This window comes from Melanostigma gelatinosum (assembly GCF_949748355.1).
Source record: "Melanostigma gelatinosum genome assembly, chromosome: 10".
NCBI classification, from domain to species: domain Eukaryota; kingdom Metazoa; phylum Chordata; class Actinopteri; order Perciformes; family Zoarcidae; genus Melanostigma; species Melanostigma gelatinosum.
The window spans coordinates 9,151,322-9,163,572 of record NC_136643.1 but is presented as its reverse complement, the minus strand read 5'-3'; the positions used below and the strand labels follow the sequence as shown (position 1 = coordinate 9,163,572).

The 12,251-nt window shown below is 43.1% G+C and overlaps 1 protein-coding gene across 1 annotated transcript in view; it reads right to left on the bottom strand.

Moving 5' to 3' along the window:
- The window catches only part of dnah7 (dynein, axonemal, heavy chain 7), a gene marked incomplete at its 5' end in the record, with an annotated part of 66,169 nt that overhangs the window by 20,091 nt on the left and 33,827 nt on the right, over positions 1 to 12,251 (bottom strand). Inside the window, 15 exons of the mRNA XM_079276599.1 lie at positions 755 to 909; positions 1,886 to 2,049; positions 2,610 to 2,795; positions 2,914 to 3,094; positions 3,575 to 3,921; positions 4,031 to 4,361; positions 4,521 to 4,750; positions 5,069 to 5,314; positions 5,584 to 6,210; positions 6,391 to 6,610; positions 7,053 to 7,179; positions 7,973 to 8,141; positions 8,371 to 8,526; positions 10,616 to 10,813; positions 11,619 to 11,840. Of these exons, the coding sequence (XP_079132725.1) occupies positions 755 to 909; positions 1,886 to 2,049; positions 2,610 to 2,795; positions 2,914 to 3,094; positions 3,575 to 3,921; positions 4,031 to 4,361; positions 4,521 to 4,750; positions 5,069 to 5,314; positions 5,584 to 6,210; positions 6,391 to 6,610; positions 7,053 to 7,179; positions 7,973 to 8,141; positions 8,371 to 8,526; positions 10,616 to 10,813; positions 11,619 to 11,840 (3,559 nt within the window). The remainder of the gene's footprint in view (positions 1 to 754; positions 910 to 1,885; positions 2,050 to 2,609; positions 2,796 to 2,913; positions 3,095 to 3,574; positions 3,922 to 4,030; positions 4,362 to 4,520; positions 4,751 to 5,068; positions 5,315 to 5,583; positions 6,211 to 6,390; positions 6,611 to 7,052; positions 7,180 to 7,972; positions 8,142 to 8,370; positions 8,527 to 10,615; positions 10,814 to 11,618; positions 11,841 to 12,251) is intronic.

Genomic DNA, 12,251 nt, shown 5'->3' with positions numbered 1-12,251 from the left:
CAAGGACAAGCTACTCCCTGAACCGTTAGCCTTGCAATCTGCCAGTAAGCAAAGACCCAGTGGCTGCCTGAGATGAGTCATTGTTTCGATGTATTTTTAATGGCTGTATAGCTGCTTCTGTCTGTTTCTAGCTCTAATTCTTCCCTTTCCGTTCCCTCTCAACCCCCCGACTAATCCTGCGAGAAGACTAAAGTACGAGGAAACACACACTCCTAAAAACCAGCACAAAATAATCGTCACATGACGTCTGCCTGCACAAGTGCATATGACCCTGATCATGGGCAATAAAAATGTTAGTTCAGGAAGCAAAATTGATTTCTCCACCACATTTGTGTGATTTACAGTAGTTTTATACACTGATGGTGCAGTAGGTCCGAATAAAGGTTCATTGGAACATCTCACTCAGAAATATTGCTAGTATGAATTATTCCTCTGCAGAACAGAGAACAAAGGAGAAAAACATTCTCTGCACAGCAATAATTAGTCCCTGTGGTGAAGAGAGACCTCAGCAGGCGGTAAGAGGAACTGCAACAATGTGAGTGAGGCGCATGCATACAACACACACACACACACACACACACACACACACACACACACACACACACACACACACACACACACACACACACACACACACACACACACACACACACACACACACACACACACACACACACACACACACACACACACACACACACACACACAGGCAGCAACAGCAGAGGCATCAAATGAGAGAAAGACTTGTGCTCACCTGGCCTGCCAAACTGGATGCAGTTCTGCAGAGTGCGTACAAAGTCAGCATCACTCAATTTAATGATATGCAGACTATTGGCCTTCTCCATGTTTTTCACCCACTTGTTGGCCTGGCCCTGGGGATCAATCATCAGAGGCCACTGCCTGGCGTTCCTACAAGCGCACACACATACACAGAGGTCAGTGATCAATTTGGTGCTGCCCCGTGTCGGAGTAAGAGATCCAGTCTCAAACATGAGACATCGCAACAGTAAAGGGGGATGTGGGAGGACAAGAATTGAGATGTTGAGAAAAGCTTCGGGGGGGAAAATTCCCTTTGAGCACAGTTAGAAGGCTCACATATGGATAGCACACCAGGGGCCATGGTATTGTGATTAAAAAGCAATGTCACTGCTTCATTTACACAAACAAGCAGATGCCTTGTGTCTTCATTTCGCTGCACCTTAAGGTTGAATCAGACAATGTAACTTGGGCTTCCAGGAATGGTTACAAAGTTCCGTCGTACAGTGGTCTCGTTTTTCATTGGGCTGGACTGATTTGTAGTGAGCAATCTAATCTTGATCCTTTAATGAATTGTATGCCATTGTGCTCCAGGTACAGCAGCTGTCAAAAGCACACAGCAGCACTCCGTTAAATCACTGGAAACTATTCCTAATGCACAGTGAGTGAGTAAAATCATGAAGTGGCATAAAAAAAACCTAGCAACGGCAGGTTCAATGCAGATATTCACGCTCAGAGCTAGCAGAGGGCCTGTGGGTTTTTTAAAAAAGAGATTGATTGCTTTACCTCTATTTCAGCAACAATTTGCAGGCTCTAAAATGTTGCTTTCATTCAAAAAAAGGTGCATTTAAAAAGCCAGTTTTCAGTTTGTCTTCTTGTTATTATGCCATTTTGACATGCTGTCCACATCTTGTCCTTGTACTGGACTGGACAGCTTTATTGTGTAGGGACATTTTTTTACAATGGCTGTTGTCAGAATCTCAATATTAAATGACTCGGATCAGGAGCAGCTTGAAAGTTGCTTGAGACGTCCACAGTTCTCTCTGCAATACTACCCTGAGTACCGAGGGCACATTGATGTGTTTACCTCTTGGGAGAATGCTATGTAAAGATTGTCTTTAATACTCACGAGATTATGATACCGTTGTCTATGGAGAAGCTGTCTGATGGTAGGCCAGCGATGGTCCATGCCTGAATCTTTATTGGATCGCCCAGAGAGTTCATCAGAGACATGTTGGGAGAGCACGGGATCTCTCTGCTCTTGCAAAGATTCATCCACTCCTCCATCTGATCCTGGAGAGGAGACATTTCTTTTTTCAGGACTTTTTTTTTTACTTCACGCAGAATAAATGAAAAACAATGCTTACACCTATCCACAAACAAGAGCATAGTAGCGAGTGAACATTTTTAGCTGTCTACAGAAATGATAACTAATCCACTCTCCTCCTTTCTGTCCAGCATCACAATGGCCTCCACACAGTGTAAAAGTTGACCTTTGAACACAGGCTTGGTCTTGGAGACTCAGCAAAAGGAGCAAAAAGGAAAAGTGCCTTCGTGTTCACTTACTCTGAAGCATTTGGCTTTTATTAGTCTGCGCGTTATCTCAGAGTATGTTAAAGAGTCCTACATTGACTATACTCTAAACAAAGCTTTCACACAAACAAAAGTAGAAATATCCTGGAGGGGAAATACAGTACCGTACACTAACCAAGTGTGTATTAAGTCATATTCACATAGGGTGATACCAAAACCAAGAACTTGAAAAACTCTATGTTCGGTGCAGGGCTTTAAGTAACATAATTAATACATTACAATCCACTTCCAAGTGTGCACTACCTACTCCCTCAGCCTACCTGTCTGTAGCTGGAGGTGAAGGCTCCCAGGTAAGCCACTATGCCCGCTGAGATAAGGATGTCCCCAGTCAGGTTGTTGTAGAGCTCTCCGAGATTGACGGCCATTTCGCTCCAGCGCGTCTTCTCTCCACCCAGGCCTCCGATAAGCTGCTCAGCTCGCTCCAGCTTCTTACTGCACAGATCCACCTGGAGGACATCAGAGGACGAGGAGGAAAGCAAAAGTGTGTCGCACTGTGGCTTTTTTCCCCAGGTCAAGTAGCAGCATGAAGGTCGTGCCACCCGGAGCAAGTTAAAAAGCACAAACCTGGTTCTCCAGGTCAGCTTTCTTGTCTTTGTTATCTTCCAAAGTGTCCTGAAGCTTTGCCAGCTTGTCTTGGACTTCTTTGAGGGCAGCCTGCTTTTTCTGGAGGCTCCCCATGGCCACCTTCAGCTCCCCCTCAGCCCGTGCCAGCTTCTCCTTCTTGGGAGCCACCACCTTGGCCACTCTGAAGGAGGATGTAATAAGTTTGAGGACGTTAAGGAACCTCATCAGCAGTGCAGAATCCTAAATGAGTTTAATGCGCTCGATATACTGAGCAAATAGTTAAATGACAAACAGTGCCAAAACAGAAAACATAGTTCTTCGTATGAACGTAACTGTAAGTGGAAAATGGAATTGTATCGTCATGTATTGGGTATAAATGACAACCTTTATCATCCATAAATATGGGTAACATTTAAGATTGTCAGAACAATAATGACAAACATTTCCTTTTAAATGATCTGCAGCTTGATTTGGATTTTTTTGTATTCATCACTTGGCATATGCATGGTACACTTGCTCCAGGAAAATGTTTATTCTTGTGAAGTTATAAATAGCCAAGCTTCACGTTACGCACTTAGACGGATGAAAAGCTCTCTCAAGCTTCGTGAATATGCATCCATTTTCATAACCGAGAACATGGCAAGAGACGAACATTACTTACTTGTCATACTTGTCGATGGCGCAAACCCACTTACACATGCCTTCAGCTGCATTGGATACATTTCGAATCTTCAATGGTACAAAGTCTGGGTTGGTGATGTACTTGTTGCGGATGATGGCGATGAAATTCGGTGGGATGTTGTCCTTGTCATAATCATGGAGGCTTCGGAGAAACTTTATGTCTCCCAGAAGCTTTTTGGCCGGGCCCCAAAAGTCTTCCACTCTTTTACCGGAGCCTGACGGGTCAGGAATGCGATCTGGCTTGATGCCTTTGAGAATGCAGATGGCCTCCATCACCAGTTTGACACCTGGGGGTGGGCTTATCATGGACTTCACCATTGTGATATCCTGTAAATAAATAAAAAAAACACATACTTAGGCCTACTACTCTGCTCTAGTACACCCGGCCTTTGAGTCAATACAAGGGCACTATCCCAAAAAATATTGCTTCTTTTACCAGATTGGTCAGAGTATTCAAAGCAGAAAGGGCTGACTCCAGGATAGGCATGGCTTCAGCGAGGTCAGCGTCACACTCATCCTTGATGGCCTTGGCAGCCATGGCTTGTTCGTTGGCCACGGCTTCGTCCACTTTCACCACCTTCTCTGTGTTGGCCACCTCCACAGATTCATGCTCAATTACCACCATAATCTCATCCACATCCTTGCTGGCCACACGCAGCTGTGGCTGTAGAACCTCCAGCTCAATCTGCATTGTGGCCACTTGGTCTGCTGCTGACTCTAGCTTCTCAAGGCCCACCTCGTAACGATATTTCAGCTTCATCACCTCACTGGGCAGAAGACGGAGTGAGATAAGGAAAATAAGTTTGTATTTTACTCATGGATACTGGAATGTGGCTTTTATATGAAGAAATGCACATATGAAGTAATAAAAACATTAATAACAGTAGAAATCACAATGTACACATAAAGTACATCTTAAATCGTACGCTCTTTTTGTCTTCAGAAGGGTCTTGAAGGTGGAAATGAGTTCCAGGTATGAGGTTGGGGTGACGTAGTTGTGGCGCTGCAACTCAGTCATAAAGCGAACGGATAGTTCTATGGTTGAGGTGTGGAAGCTCTTGCACATGTTGATGCATCCTTCTCGGGACTCATCGGTCATCTCAATGTCCCCCAGGAAGCGACAGGCTACCGCCTGCAGGGCATCCTCTGGCCAGGTCTGATAAGAAAGGAAATATGCTGTACATGAAATTGTTTTTAATATCTGCTATGGTTTTCTAGTCATGTCATCAGTGACCACCAAAGGGAGCCTGTATAAAGATTTAGGCTGAGGTCCATCATCCATTTTTTGAAGGGTTGAAGTAAAAAATAACACAATTCAACAAATTTTTGTCTTACAATCGGCATATTCAACCACCTTTGATGATGATGAACTTTCTTGCTCTGCACACCGTCCCTGTCTTTTGATTAACTACCTGAGGCATCTTTTGGTGCGACCAACAGCACCCCAGAACGCAGCATATACACACTCACACACCTGGAACCAGTTAATGGTGCAGCAATTAATGAGGGCGGGGAAACGTCTCAAACGGTTCCTAAAGGCGTCTCCGATGGGACTCATGGCCAACACCACATGCAGCTGTGTGCGACAGCGCTCTGTAAACATGTTGAAGAGGGACAGCGGGCTGCCATCCGTCTGCTTGTCACGGTCACGTTGCCGGTCCAACACGCGCATTCGCTCGCATATTTCCTGCTTTTCGTCAACTGCAAACAGGTTAGGCACCTGGAAACAACCACAAGATAACAGAATGGTCTGTGTTTGGACGCTGACTTTGTAAAATAGAACAGTCCTTCTCTCTGTATCACCATTCTATCAATCTACATCATCTAGTGTATTTACTTACAAAGTATTAATCCATCTCTAAATCTATCCATATGTCCATTTTTCTTGACTTCATCCAAACAGTAATTCACCAATCAGGCCGTTTTTGCATGTTATCTATACCTCAACTCATCCGCCAATCCATCTATGCCCCCTCCCATCCACTTTACCTCACCGGTGTTGAGCAGGTTGCCAATGTCCTCCAGGAATGACTCCATTTTGATTTGAGTGTCCGTGAAGAGGAAAACGCCATGAGCTTCCCCCTGTGTGGACTCCGTCATGATACGCTTCAGCTCCTCGTGCCATTCAGTGGTTCCATAGGTCTTGGAGATCGTAACCTGGATAAGTTCTGCCTCTGCCATGTAGGCAGCCAACCGGGTGAGGGACTGTCGCCCGCTCCCGCCCACGCCCACCAGCAGGGCATGGCCACTCGGCTGCTTAAGGATGCGGGAGATGCGGCACACGTGTTCGATGGCAAAACGGAAGAGCACCAGGTTCATGGGCACTTTGCTGACGTTGTTGTACTCCTCCAGGTGTGAGTCCAACACCTGTCGGAGAAGGTCGAGGTTGTACACCTCGCGGTAGTTGCGGTCCTCACCCTTGGGGTCATGGAAGTCGCAGAACATGAGGCTGCGCAGGTCATCTTCGGTGACCTCCCCATCATGGTCCTGGTCCAGATGCTGGAAGAGCTGATGGAAGTTTTCCTTCATGTGACTCTGAGACACGGCCTGTAAATGTTTCACAAGCCAGGACCGATCTGTGTCGTGAACCAGTCGGTCATAGTATACCCTTAGAACCTGAGGATCAATAAGAAAGAAAAGAGAGAAAGTGAGAGATGGAGAGAGAGCAGGCTATGGATGGATGGCAACACGGGAAGTTCCAAAGGAATACTACATCAAACAGGTGGGGTTATCCATATATACCTATCTTATTTACTTTAGTTACATAGCTGTCAGGTATGCCGTGTACAACATTACCTCATGCACCCACAGCCGTTTGATGACCGATGGTTCATCTGCAGTCTCTGGCCTCGACAGGCAGATGCCCTGGATGACCCGGGAGATATCGCGCAGATTGAACAAGTAATGGGACTTTGTGGGGGTTGGAAGCAGGTTCTTGGTGGCCTCTTGGTACACTGATATGGTACTATTAACTATCTGAGAGGTCAGAGCAGCAAATGGCTTGGGGAAAGAAAACCTGTAGATGGAATCGTTAAATCATTGTTGAGATCCTGTTTAGTTGTATTAATGAAACACATAAAAAATTAAATATATATATTCAACGATCTCCTTTTGTCATTAGCATTGAGAAAGTATTTCCAAAAAGCCGCTGTCTTGTTAAAATGCAAGTGATACTTCTGTTTGCAGGAGGGGTTGGGTAGATTTAAAAGCTTTCAAACTGATTTGATTGCTTTAGGACTTGCGGTCTCTGAGGTAAACACTGCCTTCTGATCTTTGGTTAGTCATATTTTCCAATTCATTCTGTTGCTAAAAGTGGTGGGACACCATCCCAGGACTTGAAAAGTTGTGGGTCAAACAGCCTCAAGGCGCTGGTGTAGCTACATGTAGAGGTCATATGCATTCCTTCTGAGTCAATATTGGAAAAAGCGCCTTACAAATTACACATGCTACGCACTTACCGTGTGATGAAATGCCAGTTTGAGATACTGGAGAAGATTGTATACATGGTCTTCTCATCAAAATCGTTAATGGTAATCGTGTTGAAGTGGCGCAGGTACCGAGGTGTGACGGGGTTCCTCCCTCCACCTAAACAAGTAAGACAAAAAAAGAAAAACTATAATCTCAGATGAACACTTTTTTAGTGTTTCTGCTAGACTAACTCAGTACCCAGTGATTTTACAATGCAGTTACTATTTGTTTTAGACATTTTTTTCTGCAAAGCTCTTTCTGCTCTATTCTATTTTTTTTTCTATTATAACATTATTATTTCAGTGCATAAATCTACTAAAGAGCACCTCACGACCATGGCATTTGGCAGAGATGATATACATATGCCACACATTGCTCTCATTCTTCCAGTAATGGAATGCTATTGAAGAGGTAACTTCATTCACCATTTGTGCATGTTTTCCTGGACCTACACTGTGTCTCCCTGGTGACAGCACACAGTTATGTCTGAGGGTGTAATCAACTTGCACTATTCATCATGGCTTACAAGGCAATCTGGGTCAATTAGAGCCCACTGAAGGGATGTGTTTGGTAGAGTGCTAACAGTCAACAGTTACTACTAGCTCAGTTCAGTAATTTTTGTTTCCAATTTTGACAACAGGACACCGGTCTCAATTTGAGGCACATGTAGATTGCTAGCTTATTTTAGCCAATATCAATACGCTGGTAGTTGTAGTGGAGGTGGAAGTGGTAAACACTTGCTATTTGTAAGCACCTTAACGCAGCGATGGAGCTCCGCCGAACAGCAGCTCGCGGTTTGCAACATTAACTCAACAGCACTTGAGCAACAGTTAGGAGACCGAGGACCAGCCATCTAGGGCTTTGGTATCATTGCTGTAACAATACGCTTTAGACTACCACAGCTACTCACCAGGGGGACCCATAGCACATATGACCTGGATATCCACAAGGTTGATCATGGAGCAGTCCTTCATGTCATACCAGTTGCAGTGGTCCAGCCACTGGCGCAGCAGCTCCACGGGGGGCTGGGCACCGTAAACCTCCCGGGCTGGCATGTTCACATCATCCACAAATATCACCTGATGGGATATAACATCGGCATACTTGGATTAAATACAGATGATAACACAATGTATTTGATATTGAAAGCTACAGTTTTTTGTTGAGATGCACATTGTTCACAGATGTGTCTCAATATGAAATGTTATAAAATGACGACAAATCTTTACAGCTGACTTTACACTGACAACAATCACACAAGCATCACACCCACATAAAACTTAATTTGAACATTTAAAGAGGCTGTACCATTTTCTTCTGCAATGGGGGGCCGAACACTCCTTTGCGCCGCTTGTCTAGCTTGGACATAATAACGTTTTGGGTCTGTGCAGCTGTGGTCTGGGCAGAAAAGTTGATAAATAATGGGCTGTAGACATCCTTCTGCAGCTGATTCAACAGGAAGTCCTGGGCAAGAGATATTGGACATATGAACACAGATCATCATCAAAATCCAAATAGTATTTAAGTTTATTTTAAATCATCACATTGATGATCTATATATAAGCAATATTACAATAACGCAAAATGGCAACAAACTGCAAGAACAATAAGAGGTTTTTAAGTGGTTCAACTCTGCCAAAGAGCCTGTGCAGGTAGAGTACACACAAAATGATAATTTCCAGTTTGATACCGGCAAATGCTTGTGATAAACTTTGTAATCTAATTAAATGTGGCATTTAGTGAGTATTTCATTTGATAAAAAATTGGATCACAGTTAATCCCTGAAAATGACTTTGAAATGAAATAGGGAATTAGTTACGCTCTGGGGGCACGGTGTACAGTAATGTTCTGCAGGCCAAAAGGATATACCGGTAATAGATGATTTTTCTTATTTTGCATGAGGGTTGACAAAAGGGCAATTTACTAAAAGCTTAAAGACACTTTTTAAAATGCCTTTTTGGACTAAAGGCCTTCACTGTTTACATGAAAAGAGAGCATAGAACAGTGCACAGATAACTATAGTTGTGGGTGATCTGATGTATTTTATCATGATTTGATCTATTTTCACGTTACTTTCATGATGTGCCCAGAGCACATGTTCCAACTTTCCCCTGTGCACATATGCTTGTGAAATCATGTGAGTAACGACCTGCATAATTAAAGGGGACTGGTGATGTGAACCGGTGGCACGGCTTCTCTCCGTCTCGCTCAGGAGTAGAAAGGGCCAGTTGAAGGAGGCTTGTGCACAGCTGCCCGACTGTGCCGGTGCCAGCACCGTGCCAGGCATAGTCTTACGGTCTGAGTGCTGCTGCTTGATTATCACTCCAGCCCGATTTGGGATTCAGCCATGGTCTGCTGGTAGCGGCATGGGACAGAGCTGCTCCACCAGGCAGGAAGTGGAGAACAAGGCAGGCTCCCGAGTGAGATGATCTCTATTCACCCCAGAGTCTCATATTTGAGCACACTAATGGATGAACTAATGACGCAAAGGGAAGGGGGGATTAGCCCTTGATATGAATAGCTGAAGGTGTGCTGAGAGATACTCAGTATTTCTCCAAGGTGGCCATTTCACGCCTGGTGTGCGTATAGCTGTGTTGCCTCCAAATAACTTGTATGTTCAGAGCACATACTCCTGTTTCCCAAGGCTGTGACTACATTGCTTAGAAATGAATGCTCACTCATCCTACGGAATGCTGTTATTGGTAGCATAGCAAGGTTTTTTTTTTCTGCATGTGATAACAATCATTTGTGCTATTAAAAAAAAGCACAAACTCCCCAATTCCCTTGGAGAGCAGACAAAAATAGAAACAAGCAGAGCTAAAAAGAAAAAAAAAAGACCAAATACTGAAAATAGTAATGCTCTGCAAAGTGCGATCATGCTGAATTCCCGTGTATAATAAGGGAGTCTACAGGTACAATTCTGTGTACTACTTGTATTCCACTGTAAACAAAGCAAACAAACCAGTTTAGCACATGCTTGTTATCGGTGTCCTGTGGATTTTTTGACAATATGTAGTATGTCTCGACGAATAGGTCCCAGTTTTGTTTGTGCCTTATGCACATATACATTCCTGCTACCGGTCAACGGTTGGTGGCAGCAAAGGTTATAACAGCTAGCTCGCTAGCAAGAATATTATACATGTACACAATAATGGTTCTAAAATATTTTAAAAGACAGTTTAATGAGAAAAGAAATGCATTTTAGTGAGAAACATTGCAATAAACTCAGCAAAACTCTACAGAGTACCTCTATTACTATTTTCAATAATTATTGTGAATTGCCACCACCTTAAGAAACAAGCATTAAGAAATAAAAAGTCATGACATTTGTATTGATAACAGGTAATAATGTCAAAGTACTGGTAAGTCTACCAGCACATATAACCAGGCAATAGCCAAGAGATTTACTTTTATGTGTGGTTACATCACAAAATGAATGTTAAGTAGCTGCATCTGCTTCATTCTGACATCACATCCTTCTCTGCTCAACGTAAAGTACCCTAGAGCTTTCCAAGCGTTACGTCAACAAAGTAAGACATAGCAGACAACTCACTGTAATGTAGACACTCTTGCCAGTACCAGTGGGGCCGATGAAGATAGTGGGCTTCTGGTGGGTGACGAGGAGCTCCATCAGTGCCATGTAGCGTACCGTGTTCTCGGTGGGCACAATTATCTCATTGAACTGCATGTCTTTGCAGATGGGGGGAGCGGCCTTCAGCACATCTGTCCACAGCTCCCAGCTGCCCAGGCCCTGAAGAGGAATTTGAAGGAAAAAAAAAAAAAAGGTTGTTTAGAAATGATTAATATCAATAGCCTAGAGAAATATCAATTATCAAATCCATAGCAGCCTTGTGTTGACAAACTTCTTTGTTACAGTGAAACCATACCAGCTCTTTTCCTCTAATCAAGTTGTAAGATGTAATTGACAATTAACTATGTGGCAATATGAAAGTTTCCTCTCAGCCAAAATTATTTTGGATGCAATATGACCATGATATCTACTAAAATATATTCTAAAGACAAAAATGTAACACAGTTCAGATGTACCATACATTTGCAGGAATAAATAGTTTTCTATCGACACCTTTTTCAAAAGAAGAATATCTCAAATGAGAGAACTGGACTGGTTTTGTTTTTCCTTTGCTGTGAAAGCAGCGCTTTGTTCCCCATCCTCAGTGATAAAATAAGAATTCACTGGGAATAAATTCAAGGCAGGTGGAGCCATGTGAAGAGTCTGAAGCGTGACACTTTGTTAAGGTCACACAAAGACAAAAAATGAGCATCCCTCTTCACCAACCGTCTGAGGAAAAGAGAGATGTAATACGGGTATGTCACTCTTCCAGTAGACGGAATGTAGAGGGGCTTTCTCCTGTGTTTCTTTATTCTTTATTGTGACGGAGAGAGGTTTGGTTTTCGTGCCATTTTTAACTCGGAATATGTACGACCAAAATGTATATTAGGTTTTTTCCATAAGCAGCTCATAAAGAAGTATGTCACACATTTCACAGTAATTTTAAGACATCCCTTGAAGCAGAAAATACATATATTAGCCCAACCTCTTTAATGAAGCGGTACTGGTAGACTGTTCCTTCATCGGGCAGAGGCACTGTGAGCTGTTTAGGTGGAGCTTCGACAGTGGCCAGAATGCCATGGCAGGAGCGGGTCTCCTCACTTAAAGGGCCGACCAGGACCTCCCTGACCACAGCATCAAATTTGGCCCGGCCCGAATCATCACAGCTGGCTCCCACTGACCACACCAGGCAGAACACAAAGATGCCCTGTATGAAAAGAAAAGGACAACTGTCACTACTGTTTTGATTTGTGTATATGATGTGTGTCAGTTTGTCCATAATAGCAATAGTGGTCCCTAAAGTTCCTCAATTCTGACGGTTAATGCAGAATTAAAAAATTGTACTTAAGTAAATATTGTAACTAATTGTAGATAGTCTAACAAAGACTTGAAAAAACGTACCTACTAACCACTATTGTCAGATGAATACAGTGGAATATAAAACATTTCCCAATTAAATACAATAGAATAAATGTATACTTAAGATACGTGTTATAGGATAAATGTAAAGTGCCAGTTCTTCAAAATTGTATCTCAAAATCATACTTAATTTTTTTTTTTTATATTGTATATTAAAATATCACTTCCTTTCCAGCTGCCTTTTTTGTATTTTCTTATG